Here is a 16,995-nt window from a genome sequence, read left to right on the forward strand (position 1 = left end):
AACATACCTGTGTTCTGTGAGGACATTTACTGCTGATGGGTGGTTGGCACAGTATGTAAGGTATAAGCTTTTCATTTGTGGCATCAAATTTAGAAAACATCCTCCAACCCTCTGCTGAGCTTCAGGCAACCTAAAAACAGAGTAATAAAGATGAAAATACTGTACTACTAACCAGACAGAGAAATAAATTAAAGCCCAGAAAAGCAGTGTATATTGTGTGGTGGGTTTGGCTGGGGTAGAGTTAATTTTCTTCACAGTGGCTGGTAGAGGACCGTGTTTTTAGATTTGTGCAATAGCATAAGGGTGACAGAAGGGATGAAACTCTTTTCTACAGAGCAGCTCCCACTCAAAGGACTAAGCCTCTTCAGCAGAAGGCTGAATGGCCAATTGCATAACCCCCACTGAAGTTAACCAGAAGATGGGTCACTAGCTTTCATCAGTCCTAGATTACAAACTTACTCCTGACACCTTGTCTAAACCACTGTAACACATGTGCAAGATGAAATGTTTCAATTTCCCCATGCACTTGCTTTCCTTCCATAAAGGCTGCATTGCCTAACATAAATATGCTGAATTTTTCCTTCTTTGCAAGACATGATAGTGGATTTTATTCTTGCTGTTAATCTTTTTTAACTACTCTTAAAACCAGTACTTCACTCTTCACATCAGCTGTAAAGCTAAAGGAGCCCTCACTGAGTACTTGATGCACATACTGTTCACACAGTCAGAGCTTCATTCTAAGATTAGTTCCAACAATTCTTTCTGGAAGAATTTTTTTTTCCTGAAAAATAAATTTTACAGAAGTCATATTTTCTGTAGTTGTCCCAGACATGTACATAAAGCTCCTAAACATTAATATTAAGTATTTCCCCTTTAGAAAAAAGTGAGAGATGCTCCAGTGAACTTCAGTGGGAAAGAAACTGTTCAGCTTTCCAGGACAACCACTTCTGCAGGCAGCGGATGTTCCCATTCTGCTCACAGTCATCTTGTCCCAGTCCTTAGGGTTGGTCATAGCAAAATTCAAAATTCCCAAGAAATTCTCCCCCAAATTCCAAAACAGCAAGTCTGTTTCCTATTAAGTTGTTCAGTCCCTCTGCAGAGTATGGAAAGACTACCCAAAATTAAGCAAAAATTTACTGTAGAGGTCAGAGGAAACATATTCCCTGATTTGAGAACAACACTCGTTACAGATACCCAGAAAACAACAGCTGAATTCCCAGCTAACACATCACACCAGACACACTCAAGTCACAATATCAACACTCCTTATATCAAAGGCTAGGGCTCATATTTTAAGTCGCATCTTTTATTTTTAAGAAGTTTAAATTCTGAAGTCAATAGAGTGGCTGCTTTTGCAGGTGTTTAGGGGAAAATCAAGCATACTGAGGGAATGCTATTCTTACAGCCTTGCCAAGCAGCATTTCCTGACAAGCAGCTGGCCCCCTTTAATAAATCTAGCATAAGCTAATAATACATTCTTCAAGTAATAGATGCAGCCAAAGTCTCAAACTCTGAAGACATACTCAAGGCATATAACTCAGTATTAAATAGCAAGAGGCTCCAATAAACAGTTGCTAAAAATTGTTAAATTCCTATTTCATCCTGTAGTGATGGGGGTGGAGGGTGAATTATGGCTGTTTGCACCAAGCAGACATCTGTGTCTTCTCAGTCTGCTGCTCTTTTAGCAGAATCAAAGACTGACATTATTATCTTTCACATGTTGCACATGCACTGCCACTTCATACTGTACATTCTTTGTTAAACTAAGATAATTAATAGACTTTGTAAGGGGGTGGAACTCATCCCCTTTGACTTTTCTAATCCATGCATTTTAGTTGCAAGTGCTCTACTATTTTCAGCAGATAAACTATCTCTTTTACCTGCTGAAAAAAATAAACAATTTAATGCCTACCACCACATCATAAAAACCTTTTAATAATTAATGTGCTCTGTAAAGACCATAGTTATTTTACAGTATACTCTTAAGTTATCATCCCAATATTATCATATTTAACACTTTAATTAAAAAGGAATCACATCTAAATATTTACACATATATTTAAGTTATACCAACTTCCATTGAAAGAAAGCCAGATACAAGTTTTAATTCTATTTGCAAATGTAAAGGAACCATAACAAAGCCTCTGCTGTTGTACACATGCTGTTGTCACATGTGTGACTACATCTAAACTACATTGTCTGCTTGTTGGAGTTGCATCCAACAGCTGTTCTTTTGGATGTTCAGTTCTGTTTCTCCAAACTTACAACAGGCACCCAGTACATGGTAATTTGAAGAAAGAAATAAGAAGTGCAATTGAACCCCAAATGGTGCAGTTTGTGAAGAAACTAAACATTATCTCCTGAGGCTTTGTAGTTAACAAGCTCACTGAAATAAGGGGCCACTGCAACTTTCTGAGAGACTCCTTGTAAAAATTAGGTACTACTCAACTTACTCACAATCCTTCAGTATAATTTTCATGCTCTTCACTACCACACTTTTCACTAATTGTCTAATTGTCTTATGTCTCAGACATCAGTTACTATGCATGTTTGTCTCAAGATATCTAAAGACACTGCATTCAAATTCCCCTAATATCGACAGACTTATTTCTGTTGATACTCATGATAAACAAAAGTAAAGGATGATACTGGGACTTAACAGACTTAATTTCTATCTCCATTCCAAAACCAAACCTGAAATACTAGTGAGTTTTGGCCTAGATTTAAATAGTCTAAACAGAGAGGGGGCTGTCTGTTTTTGTTGCTTGGGGGTCTTTTAAATTCCATTCCGCTTCAGGATCATCCCCAAACATAAAGGATCTGCTTGCACTTAAACAGAGAACAAGACAACAGTTCCTGTGACTGCAAGAGCAGGGACATGAGGGAAAGACAGGACAAACCCCAGCTATGGCTGTTACAGGGCAAGGAGGTAAGCCTGTGATACTACATAAAAAACTACAAATTGCTGCAGAGGAGATCTTATCTAGCAGCCTATGTAGGCTGGTGTCACCAGCCAGCCTGTGTGTCATGTGTCCCCTCCTTACTGAGAAATACAGCCATGGACTGACAGTTTCTACTTCCAGATGAATGGAAGATTGTGTTCTGGAGGAGGAGATCAAATCAGGTTCATTCTCCTGCTACAAAAATACCCATAGAGTAACACTTCCAATAGAGATCATTCATATCAGGCCAGAGATCACCTGATGGACACTGACTTTGTTCACAGAGACTCTTCTGCTGTGTGAACTACTGCAGAACTGATCTTAGGCAGAGGACCACATCCCTGGAATGAGAGCTAGAGCACTGGACCACTTTGTCTCCAAGAGACCAGAGCACAGAGCACTCTTGCTATGTTTCACTGTCAGAAATCTATTCTATCACAACTGAAGGCACCAACAGCATCTCCCTGCCTTGTCTGTTACAGTTCTTCTCCATCCATGAACCAAGTGCACTGGAAGCTGATCGGCCGAAAAAGCACCTTTGAAGCCTATCAGCTAGAAGATTCACACTCAATGCTAGTTAGATTTATTCCATGCACCACTTCTGTTTGGTAAATTAAGAAGAGAAGTTACAAAGGTGGAAATAACCCCAACCTGGACAAGTTCAAAGAGGACAAACCTTTTGCAATGAACCAGAAGATCTTCAAGACTGTGGGCAGGGTGGGAGAGTGGCACAGAACTAAACCCAAACCATATCTAAACTATTTCCCCCAAACACACAAAGAACCCACTATAGCATTACATGTTCTCGACGAAACCCACAACCCAATGATTAACATCATGAGGATTAAACAAGCCAAAGTGGTGAAAGCCATAGTGGGAAAGCATAGGAAAGCACAGGAAAGTTTCTGCCACTGAAGTACGTGCCAGCATTTGTTTAAGAGAAAACTCAAATGACAAACTGTCTCAGGGTAGGTGTAGAATTCAAAAAACATTTAACTCTCATGCCCAAGAAAAGGAATTTGCTAAGCAAGGTAGGCTGGCAGCATTACAATTGGCAGGATGACAGTATTTGGTCATTCTGACATGTCAAGTTAGAATAAAACACCACACTGGATGCTGCAATACGAAGTGCCTCAATGATGGAACTATAAGCTCTCTGCCAAAAATAAAATAAAATGATAAATCTATTTTCATCCTGGGAGCTAGTCTGAGTTTACAGAACAGGTTCACCAGCCAAAAAAACATGGCAAAATGACAAGAAAAAAAAGAAGGCAGCAGAGCAAGCATTCTTCTACATAATGGGAATCACGATGGATTAGTGGATCAGATTCCAAACAGGAGGATGTTGTATGCTCAAGTTAATGTGTTATGATGAAAATTAAACTGAAAATACAACTCAGCATGATAAGCATATTTATGAAATGAAAATAAGACAAAATGTTTGCAATAATGTTTTAGTCACTCTAGAGCATCATTTTCTCTGCCCACCTACTAGTATCCAGCACATTCCTATAGTTTATTATACAGCAGCATTCCACTCAGCAGAGAGAAGAAATAAAGGACATTGTGAAAAGGTGCTTTAAAACAGTTTAAGCCAAACAGAGTTATTAATGAAGCTTTCTAAGCTTGAAGCTCCATTATGATATCAAATTAACTTACATTGCAGGTCAAAATGAAGTTTACATTAATATTTGTTTAAAGGTATATTATAAAGGTATATATAAAGTATATACTCTCCTCCTCTCATTTTTAAGACCACCTTAAAAAAAAAAAAGCTTTAAAAGATGACAGTCTGTTCCACGCAAAGTATTTCATTTCCCTAACTTCTGATACAAAGAAGCAAAATCATGGTAACAAGCAAAGGAGACAAGAAACAAAAGGAAACATTTGAGCATGTTGACAAATGGACACTTTCAGAGATTTAAACATTTAACTGATCTAGTCAAACTTGCCAGAATGATAATCCTTCTTTGTCAAAGCATGAAAGACAGACTATTTCAAGAGCACACACCATCCTCCCTTCCCCCCTCTCTGGTCTGAGTTACCTAGAGGCAGGAGAGAGGGACAGGGCAGGTGGTGGGAGGGCGTGAGAGCTGAAGTCAGCAACAGTACCAGGCATATGTTACTGCCTAGAGCAGATGCAGTGGATCCTTTGTCATGACAAGGCTGCTTCTGCACACAGAGCAGCCCAGGGAGAGGGGGGAGAGGTCAAAACAAGACATACTGAGGTAATCCAAATCTTACTGTTGCCAAAAGAGGTATTTTCTTCTCCATCCAAGACTATAATTTGTTCCCACAACAAACAAACTTGTTAAGCCCTCAGTAGCACTTCAAATTACTAACCTGGCTGAAACTAAGAAAATTTGTATTAGGAAGTTGTCTTAGTTCACCATGTGGTCAGACAAAACTAGAATATAGGCAAGGAAAATGACACAGCTGAAGTTAGGAATGTAAATTACACTTTCAGTGGAGTTACAGAAAATCCAAAGGCAATACAGTTGCCTTCTTTCTTACACACTCAAGTGCTGAGGTAACAAGCTGAAAAATACCAATACAAACTGAAATTACCACTTCAGCCTAAATTATGGAAGGAGGACTAGTGTCTTCATGCCCTTCTTTCTGTGCTCCATGCTTCCTATAGATTGAAGGACAAGCATTGAGGGGTTTTATTTAATTGTTCTTTCTGCCTATCCTGCAGACTTCTCCCAGGACACTTTGATGACTACTCTTGCTCAGGCCAGAAGAATACCAAGTACAAGCATTCTCATACAGTGTCCTTCATCCAAGTCACTTACCTCCTTCTCCATTGTTCCACCATCACATAAGGTTTCCTCCATTCTTTCTTTCTCTTACTTGGAAGAAAATATTTAAAATTCATGCCCCCAAAATCAAAACCACCACTTTCCTACTGGTATGCATTTGGATTGCAAAAATCCAAATCTTCTTTTAAACTATATCAAAATTTCTATCTTTGCAACTGTATCCTATTGCAATTGCAACATGTACCTCTACAAACAATCAATGCATTTTCCAAACATCTATTACTGTGCTGCTCTGGCAACAGCTCTTGAAGTCAAAGGGGGGAAAAAAAAAATCTATGTTCAACAAAATATGCAACAAGTAAAGTAATAGAATATATTTGCATGTTATCATTTACTCTATCTAGTATGCATGATACTTACTTGGTGCATTCTTCTAAAGACTGTACAAGCATTTGCTGGAAAGAACTTATTTCTTCCAGGTTTCCCATTAAGTATGAAGTATTTGTCAAGGTTAACCTGAAGTCAAAGCAAAAAAAACATGTTTACATTTGCAGCTATTGATTAACTGTGCATTAATACAAACTATTACATTAAAAGAAAATGGTTCTTAGATCAAGGATCAGACTGTTTCAGTCAGCAAACTGAATAAAAGCAATCCCTGCCTCAAGAATCACAGCGTTCACAGAGGCAAGTTCACACTGACATCAACATTTTGACCATGTTGACCCTCCCCAATACTTGAGAGATCTCAGTTTAAAACACAGGACAAACTCACATACTTTTCACTGGCTTGTAATGGTCGCAGGTAGTTTGAAAGCATTGTTTGTAGCTCCTTAGCATATTCATTTTCAGTTTCTAATATATTTTGTAGCACCTACAATAAATGACAATTGCTAATTGGTACTTTTTAAGATATATCAATACCAGTTTTAAAGCATCCTGAAATTTATCATGAGAAAAACGTAAATGAGAGCTCCTACTTTAAAAATGCAAGTATCTGCAACTATTGAATACTATACATCTATGAAATTCACAGGGAAGAACACCAGATGAGCCATCCTTTAGCTACATAATAAAAAACCAGTAAACTTACAGGATTATCACTACATTTTACTGCGAAACTTCAGCTACACAGAGCTTTCCTCCAAAGCCAGGAATAATTATTCCCCCTATGTACTTCAGAACAGTCACAGATCATCAGAGGATGGTAAAGCACAATTAGAAGTTGCAAGAGAAATGAACAGTGTCAGTTTCTCAGTCTCAATTACAACACATTGCAATTAATGTTGTTAGTGGAGTGTTCAGATGCATTAAATAACCTGATAGAACACCTGAATATTAACAGATTTACAAACATCAAGTAATTTCCAACTTCACTTACCAATACAATTAGCACTATTACATAGTGTTTAAATAGTGCTGCCCAACCTTACACCAGGAGTACACTACCATAAGAAAATTACAATAGACTGATGCAAAGCCAGGTATTTATAAAATACAGCACAAACTTGGGTTTTGGCTGAATATAAATCAAACAAGTAGAATAAGCCCAAGTATGTACAGGAAAACATTTTACTGGGCCATTTCTTGGAAGTTTGCTTTAGGATATCCTCCAATATAACAATACCAGGTTCTACTGTGCTTTTAGAAGGCAATTTATTTTTTTGCCTCCAAAAGTTATTCAGCAAGGGAATCACCAGAATTAAATGGAGTTTAGTGAACAGAGCTGAACTTCAAAACCTGACTGCTAGTCAGTGGTCATAAGCCACAGCACAAACCTCATTTTGTTACATGCCATATTTGTCAAGCCTACAGTAATATCTCATTTCAGCATTTATAGGAACAACTGTAATTGAGTGCATTATTCACTGTTGTAGTCAATACTCTCTCTCTCAGGAAAGAAAAAAAGGCATTCATTCCTAAATGCAAACCTGATGAAATAACTTTAAATAGTTCAGTATGTCAATGAAGAATCCACTGTTCCTTTCAGTGGTGTCACTGATTCTGCTTATTCCTTGAATGCTTCTATTCATTTGGGGAGAGAGAGAAACCATTTTTGAGTCCATTCTTTTGTTCCAAGTCTGAATCTTGAACTGAAGATTAAAATGACTCCATTCTCTGCTAAACGCTGTGACAGAAGAATGTCACAGGGAAAGTTATGGCTACTAACTGGGAAATTACAGCATAAAGTACAATATGGGCACACAAATCTTAAAAAATCTAAGGGAGTTTTTTGACCATTTACACCAGGGAAATAAAATATCTCTGTCAATCATAGCACTAACTCCATATTCTCTTTTACATATATAAAGCAAAGAAAGCAAATTGTTCAAATGCAAATATAAAAGTACGTGGCATCCATAAGGTTCAAAACTAAGTGCAAAACCAATATGGTTTTTACCACAAAAATCTCCCAGCCCAAAGTCATTACACTGGCAGGAAAAATCAGTAGGGAAAAGGAGACTGAAAGCCAGGGACAAAACCACAGTGTCCTGATGAAGATCCAAACAGTATTAGAAGACACTGAAAGATAAAAATCAACAAATTTGCTAAAGATCTTGAAAGACTGCACCACTATCCTATTTCCTCAAAGACTACTTGCATTGTGTGATAAACAGCTGTCTGAAAAGCTTGAAATAAAACTAGTTTCATGTTGTACACACTTTATTATTTTCCTTTTGCTGGTTTGGATTTTTCTTTGAGGATTTTCTTTGCCATATGGAGAACATGGGATTAGAGGGCAGGGGGAGGTAATAACAAGAAAGCTTAAAAACTAGAATTAGTAACCTGACAATTAGTGGAAAAAGGAAAATCAATGCCACTAAATAAAACTATGCTACAAAACCTGTGCAGAGTATCAGACGCGCTTACACATCTTTTTATTCTAGTAATTCACAATGTTACACAATACTTGAGATATACACAGTTTTAACAGTGCCCAGAACATATTAAATCTATTACCCTTCCTTTTTAACAAGTACAGTTTTCACTGCATACAACATTTTTTTTTTACTTTTGCTATATTTTTTAAAGAATAAGCTTGTTTACATAGCTCTAAAACATGATTTCTGTGATATCTTGCATTCTTCCAGCTTGATTTACCTACCTCACTGTGAAGCTATGAGGATTATTAGATTGTGCTTTGAAGCGACAAGCAGTCATCACTGCAACTCCGTATTTTGAAACCAGAAATCCCTTACATTCCTCACATCCACATCTCGTCCGCATGATCTAATAATCACCTTTCTTCCCTTTCCTGCTTTCTGCACATTCTGGCTGCTGCAAGACCCCATGAGACCTCCAAGACCTTGTTTCCACAACTGCACCACAACATTTGCACAGATCCACCCGAGCACCGAAAGAGCAGCATTGAGGCGGCAGCCTGTGCAGCCCGTAGCACTGATGAATGGCAGGCACAGACAGCTGAGCTCATACAGCACCAGCTCTCTCAATCACATGGCATACAGAATTCAAGCATGGTTAACAATTCTGTCACACAAAACCTTAGCCTTCTCCCTACCACCCAAAAAACTGATTTAAAATTGCCTACACGAAGATGACTGCCTTCCAAATCAGTGGGAGAAAAGGCAGACTTCAGAGATACGCTTGGACATGATCCTGTAGCACACTGACATTTTATCACAGTAGTATGGCACTTAACCAAAATATCACATAGTTGAGCAAAATTGTGATCAGTATGTAATTTTCCTAGATCAAGAGAATTTGCTGAACTCCTTAAAACAGGCCCTTAAGAGGGGCACTGCACAAGTATCTTGAGGGGCCTCAAAAACTTGTATCCAACTTTAAAAGTGTGATCTCAAGAAGGAGTGTTTACTTTCTACTACTTCTCAAACACTTAAAAGAAAACAAGGTCATCCAAATACTCATAGCAATACTCATAAAGAAATTTGCCCATTTCTTCACCTGCTTTTAGAACAGCTACCTAATCTTGAAGCAACTCTAAATGGAGAGAACCTGATTTTATTCTGGATACAAAGTTATAACCTCTCAAGGGATCTGAGGCAAAAATAAAACTCAGTATCACCTGCTCTGTCTTCAGGGAATAACATGCAACAATGCATCCACTTCTTCAGTAAGGCTACTAAAGTATTTCTATATGAAAAATGCTCCATCACAAGTCTGGTTCGTGTTACATACTACTATAGACTTGTACCATTTTCTGGAGGACAAAATCTCAGCATTCTCTACTAATCTGAATTTCTGAGCCAAGCCAATGTACATACATAACCAATATCTGTCTTCTCAGCAACATGTAGTGCAAGGAGCAGTAATTAACCACACTAAGACTAGAAGGCATGTGATTTGTCTTACAAACTCCAGACAGAGCTGTGAATTCACAGAAATAAAGAACATGCTTACAAGGGGTTGAAGAGCAGAGGAAAGTGGTGAAAGCAGTCTCCTCTTTACATTAGGTATTTTCCCCTAGCCTATCCCAGTCCTCCTCCCAGAAATGGAGCCTCTCCTATCGCTTTCTGAACAGCCCTTTGATTTTGTCCTCAGTCCAACAAATGTATCCTCAGGTGCTGCCTGCACAAAACCCTCCCTAGGGTAAACAGCAATAAATAACTGTGAGGACTACAGAGTCTCAGCACACACGCATGTGGGGACAGCCACAACCCAAAAATAGTATATAGTCCCAGAGGAGCAGTCTCAACTCAAGCTTAGTGGCCAAGAGAGCCTTAAACACAGATTTCAAAATTTGAGTAAATGTAGCTTCACTCAAGCTACATCCTTTCAGCTACCAGTTGCCAAAAGTTTTTTTAGAGATCTGCTTTTTTCTCGATTTTATTATCAGTACAGATGGATTTTATTATCAGCACAGGGAAGTCCCATGTCTGCAGCTTAGGTATTAAGACAGAACAAAAACTCAACTCAGAAGTTTACTTCAGTGAATGGGTTTGCTGTTTGTCTTTATCTACATGAAAAACATGTAAAAATCATACAAATTTCATAATAACTGAAAATATTCTATAGTTATTTCACCTTCGGAAGCACAAAATGTATTTCAAGAAAATCTAAACATGTCAACATGTCTAATTTACGTTTCAGACACAGCAGTAGAGTCTTACTTCTCTGAAACAATGGGCAAGGTACAGCACAGCCTCTCATTTTCTAAACCAGAAGAATAAAATGGTGACTTAAAAAAAAAAGCAGGGGTATTTGCCACACTGTGGAAAAATGTGAAAATTACAATTATTCAATTAATTGCAGACAGCCTAAGACCAGCACCCTAGGGTCAGTGCTGTAATTTACAACATATTTGTATATTATTATGAACTGGTCATTTTCACCCCCTATGATGTAATTGACAGTTATTAAGTGACTGTCAGTCATAAACAGTTGGCATCTCATTACATCACTTTAATTGTACCAAGAAAGTTGCACCTGAGCAAGATACAAAATAAACTAATCTTAAGAGTAGGTATATCATGGTTACTAGGGTTTGGGGTTTTTTGGGGTTTTGTTTGTTTTTTAATTAAACTACTTTAATTAAACTACTAGAAAAGCCAGCCACAGATGTACTTCCCAAGGTACAGTAGCTTGAGCATCCACGATTAGAAAAGGCTATCCAGGGAACAATTATCAAAAACACACAAACCAAAGGTGATATTTCAAAATTGTATGGTATAACTTAGCTGCCTGAACAAATTCAACATTTGCTTTCTCTTATTTTCACTTAAGTACACTTTCATCTCTCAAATTTGCATCCACACACTACAATAGCTTAAAAAGAAAAACCACTCTAAAGAGATACAGTGAAAACAAAAATGAATGTAATCAAGCCACTATTTTGTCACTGGATACACCACAGCAAGATCTTTACTTCCTGCAGTTTGAGGGAAGGGTGTGCCTGCACGGATACTTTCCATTGTGACCAGCAGTTGTGGGATGCAGCAGCCAAAGACCTGCAGTCCTCCCTCCACCACAGAATTGCAGCTACTGACAGAGGCAGGAACAGAACCAGATGGAGGAGCAGGAGATTGCTTCACAGCTTTCAATTAGGGACTACAGGCAAAACACCTCTGCTCCTCTAGGTGCTATTTATGACACAACCACACAAGACAAAAATAGAAAATTATGCTTTATGATCCTTCTTAAAAACTGACATATAAAATGAAAACCCATGACAGCTGCTTGGAAGAAGAGGGATAGAAAGGTTGTGGTTTGGTTTTACACCAGCAGGGAGCAGTGCTTAACAAAAACAGTAAGATGCTTTTTTGCTTGCCAATGTATCTACTCAATAAATAAATTATCCTCAACAGGGTTACAACATGCTTAAAGATGGAGTTGGGTATGTTGCTTACATGCATCTACTAAAGAGAGGTCTGAGTACTAGGTTAAGAATTCCTGGGGGTGTGCTAAAAGCTCACTCTGCCTGTACTGCCTTGCTGTGAAATCTATCCACCAGTATAAGGGAGAGGTTCCTTAAGTTAACAACAGAGTTGATTTACAAACATCAATACAAAGGAAGCAAATTGAACATTTTGAAACAGTCTCCTATTGAACAAAAAGGACAAAAGTATACTTAATGAGTTTAACACAGCAGAATTTCAGTAATTCATGGAGATTGAGGAATATTAATGTCACATGCAGGGGATGGGAGAAAAAAGGGAAATTAACAACTAGCAAAACACCAGCATAATATTACATAAATGCCAATCATTCACTTACTTTAGACTGTAATTTTTGTACAATGTTTAAGAACCCACATATGTGATATTCTATTAAACTAATAATGATATTGTTTATATGAGAATCAACCAATACCCCTATCTAATTTTGGTACTTCCTGCAAAACTGTGGGAGTTTTTTTGCAGATAAGAGCATTTAGTTAAATGACATTCTACCATATATAACAGCTCACATGGAAAAAAAAAATGATCACTCACCACATTGTAATAACTTTTGTTAATTGCAGACGTATCAAAGCCTTTAGGTGGACTCTTCAATGTACCTGATTTGGGGGAGACTGGTTTTTCTGAAATAAAAGATATTTTAGGGTCAATGGGGTGCAATTTCACAGCTCAACGCTAGAGGTCAAACAAACTGCTTTAAAATATTTATCAGGATACAGTGATAATGGTGCTTCACTGAGAAGCATACATAATTGTACTTGAAATTTCTGGTAAATAATCAGTATGTTCAAAATGAATGAACAGCCTCATTGAAGACAACCAGAAAAACTGCCATTCTTTTTCCTGGAACCAGAAAGTCAGTTAATAAAATTTACATTTCAAAATTTATTTTTTAAAAACAAGATGTCATAGACTGCAATTAAAAAAAACAAACAAGAAAAAAAAATCAGTAAGAGGCATTTCTAAACCATATATTCACTTTCAAACAAAAGTAGCATTAAGATTCAATATTGATTTAATGAACTCTGTGAAAGCAAGTGACCAATCAAAAGCTGAACACTCAGTCTCAAAATATAGATTCAAAACACTATACTAGTGAAGTGACTTACCTTATGCCCAGAAAATCATCTTTCAAAATAAATTATCTTTTGCTATTAATGAAGTATAGAATAAAAATGCTTATGCACTTGAGAACAGGGTTCTTCATAAAAATAAATCCTTCCTATAACCCATAGGGAATCTATCCCTCAGTAATGCATGCTGTTCTAAGAAGGGCAACATTAATCTGCAAGATCAAAACAACAGTCCTGAGAGTTGCCCAAGTGCTGGCCCAGAACAGAGAGGCAGAGAAAATACACTCCTAAAGCCTTCCCTCCCACCACTACACTCCTCTGAGTCAATTACAGAGGAGCAAACATGAGGTGAGAGAAAATGAAAAGCAACATGCTGCAGAAACAGCAAGTAAGATTTACAGCATCTGTTTTTGATCTCTCACACTTCACTGTGCACTCAACCAACTGAGAATGCTTGTGAGACTGTTTATCCCAACATTTTGGTGCTTTGGTTTGTCTATTTCTGTATGTTTTTTAAATAATCAGGCTTCTCTAATATGCAAATGTCAAATAAGCATTTGAGTAATTTGTATCCAAGCTATAAAACAGCAAATTGTCAACTGAACTGCCCCAAACAAAACCACAGAAGCATGACCAAAACGTACCTACTGAAGCCTCTGCTTTTATTTTAAAAGCTAGCTCCTGTTTCAAACATAATTTAATAAAGATATATTAATAATTTAACTCTAGTTTACCAGATACCTAAGGCTAAGAATAAATTATGCAAGTCTCAAACACCTCTCCAGGAGAAGCCCAGTCAGCCAAGCTAAGGGGCAGCAGGGCTGACCAGAGACTGACCATCATAAGCAGAACACCCCCTGAGGTACCAGCCTCTCCTGAGCAATTCAGGGCTTCTTCAGGCTCCCAGCTGCAGCCCATGGATGATGCCATCTCAAGCAAGCTGGCTCCAGGTGCAGATCACCCTTTCATCTCCAGTACCAGGGCAGCCTGGCAGGCCAGAGGCTTTAGCCAACAGCCCATGAAGAGCAGCTCAGGCCCCATAAGCGCACAAATGTAAGTATCTTTAAGGGGATTTGCTCTGCATTGCAGTGCAACTTCCCTCAAAGAAGCTAATCTAAAAATAAAATATAGTCTTAAAACTGCCAAACATGAGCAAAGAAAAAAAAAAAAATATTCTCCTTACCATGTTCAGAGATGACAGTAAGACCCTTTTGGTTAATATCCCCTGCCTACCCAACACGTCAGATCTAAGCTGACACACAGCACAAAAACTGTTAGACCCAGCAGTTATCCAGCTGGGAACACTGATGCTCTCAGCCACCAGCCCTGCAATACATATGTGCTCTGCTATACAACCAAGTAATTCCAAATGACAGGGCTCCTCCCACCCCCTTAGAACAAATCTGTAAACTCAAGCAGATTTGCCATCAAACACTCAGTGTGAAAAGACCTAAAATCACCTCATTTGTACGGCTACTCATTTCTATATTCATCTATAATGCTTCTCTATATGGGACAATTAAAATTCTTTTCTTTGTACTGAATTACGAAAATGATGTCATTCCCACAAACTTGGTAATTTGTTTTCATTCTTTGTGGAAACTCTTGGACTTATCTACAATTTATAGTGACTTTCAGGTTCACTAAATACCTAAAGGTTTATTCATCATGTGCCAAAAAGCATGAAAGGAGACACCAGACTTATTTAAGGATAAAAGTAAATACTTGTCAGAATTTATCATAATACAGGTGTCTTGAAAGGAGGAACAAGAGTTATTTAAGGATAAAGGTAAATACTTGTCACTGAATTTATCATAATACAGATGGCTGACCATTGTTAAACTAGCTGATCATGGAATACTGATTTGTTATCTTTGTTATCTTAAAGGGTGCAAAAATACCTCTCTTCCCTTAAGCTGCTGAAGAAAGTGGGAGACTTTTTTGCTGAAACATATAGAGTCATTTATATTACCAGCTGTTGAGCTGATTCAGTTATCCATCAGAGACACATGTCCAAATTCAGATTTAAAGACAGGACAGAAAAAAAAGAATTACACATTCATATAATTTTGCCTGAACAGTCATAATCAACATTTAGCTTTTAAAATGTAAAGGCCATTTCTATTGCAGAAACACAGAATCAGACACAGCAAATTAGCAAATTCCATCTGTCTATCATGTCTGGTATTCTGCCTCCAAGCAGTGCCTTGCTTCATGAGGAGGAATAAGAAACAGTCTTGTTGCAATTAGCTTATTGCACAATGCATTACAGAGAAGAAAATGCTGATCTTGAACATAAGAAATCACTTTCTTTGTTTATGCTAAATTAAGTGTAATTTATTATCCTTGGTAATGTAACATTAGAGTCTTTTGCAAACAGAGCACATGTCATTAAACATTTTAAGAAGGCACCACCCCTATTCAGCAACTACATCTTTATGAAGTCCACAGGGTTTTGAAACATCAGCAAAACCCTGGCACCTTGCCCACTCCGCAGAAGCTTTATTTCTCAAAGCCCTGGAAGAGAGTGACCTGAGCCAGACACCAGGTTTTCCCACACAGAGGATTTTTGCATCTCCCTAATTTTCTCCAGTCACTATGTGCATCTCTTACATTAACACTGAAAGCACAGTGAAAATGGCTCAGCATATGATCAAATCCAAAGCTGGCAGGCATCTGCCCAAGTACGGGAAGAGGTGGCATCCTGCTGGTGGCTGAAACCAAGAGCTAAGTTCCCACTGCCCATCTCTCTTGTGATCAAAGCATCGCATTCAACTGCCCTCAGCCACACTTGACAATGCATTGTCTAGTGATAAACCAGATGGACTTCACTGCACAGATCATCTTTGGGTGGCGAATGAGAGCAGCACAGGCTTTTTAGCATTACTTTTCCAGCAAATAATTATCCTCAGTGGAAGCAACTGCTTTTATAACATTTCCCTAAGTGGTATAAGATGCCACAAACTCCCTAAAATGAAGTTATCTTATTCTTTACAAATGTCCATTTATTGGCTGTAAAAAGACAATTTACTCAATCCTTCCCAATACTTTGTTTCTTTCTATTTTAACTTACATACCTTCAAATTACCCAACATTCCCACATTCTCTTCTGTCATGTCTTCAGTTTATGCCATATTTTCATGCAACACTCTGTGCTACTCCACAGAGTATTTACTCCCATCAGAACATACTTTACTAAAGCACTTTGACCATACTGCCACAAGAACACACAGCAATTACTGTGCTGTGCTGCATAACTTAGATAAAAAGATCCAATTTGGGTTATTTCATCCTGCATTAGGGGAGGAAAGATGTGTCAACAAGAACACCGAAAACTGTGTGGTCCCTATTAGCAAAGTGCTACAAACAAGCTCCATCTTCCTAGACTAATCATTCCAAGCCCAGCATCAGGAGGATAGACCTAAACCCATTCCCAGTTCTCAAGAGGGCTCAGGCACTGCTGCAGTGCTCCACTCTGCAACACAGACACCAACAACACTTCTGCCCCAATAGCATTCACTGGCCCCAACCTCTATTTTATTGATGTCTGTAGAGTTACACTTGACAAAAAGAAACAATATTCCTCTGAGTGTACGTGGCTGGGGGGGAGAAAAACAAACATTCTTTATGGGGTTTTAGGTTTTTTTTCTTTGCTTTTTTTTCCAAAGCCAAAAGTGTAACTTCTCCTTCCCTCACACACCACAGGATGGAAGCAGCTGACACTCTACTCCTCCACTATATTGTGACCTTTTCCCTACACTGATTTTGTTTTCAACATCCAACTTAAAGAAACATTATCACTAATTTGCACTGGGCCTGATACTAATAACTGTCAAGAAGG

General features: G+C 38.1%; 1 protein-coding gene across 5 annotated transcripts in view; it reads right to left on the minus strand.

The window, feature by feature from the left end:
• The window catches only part of ARHGEF7 (Rho guanine nucleotide exchange factor 7), a 115,875-nt gene that overhangs the window by 43,002 nt on the left and 55,878 nt on the right, over nt 1–16,995 (minus strand). For 4 of the 5 annotated variants that reach the window (XR_013339522.1, XM_021545597.2, XM_021545598.2 and 1 more), the window contains exons 6-9: nt 12,616–12,704; nt 6,484–6,578; nt 6,125–6,220; nt 8–130 (exon numbers count right to left, since the gene is read on the minus strand). Coding sequence is in view for 4 of the 5 variants with exons in the window: in XM_021545597.2 (XP_021401272.1) it covers nt 8–130; nt 6,125–6,220; nt 6,484–6,578; nt 12,616–12,704 (403 nt within the window). In the remaining variant the exon portion in view is untranslated. The other variant, XM_021545602.3, reaches the window with a different exon arrangement.

This window comes from Lonchura striata, chromosome 2, assembly GCF_046129695.1.
Source record: "Lonchura striata isolate bLonStr1 chromosome 2, bLonStr1.mat, whole genome shotgun sequence".
NCBI classification, from domain to species: domain Eukaryota; kingdom Metazoa; phylum Chordata; class Aves; order Passeriformes; family Estrildidae; genus Lonchura; species Lonchura striata.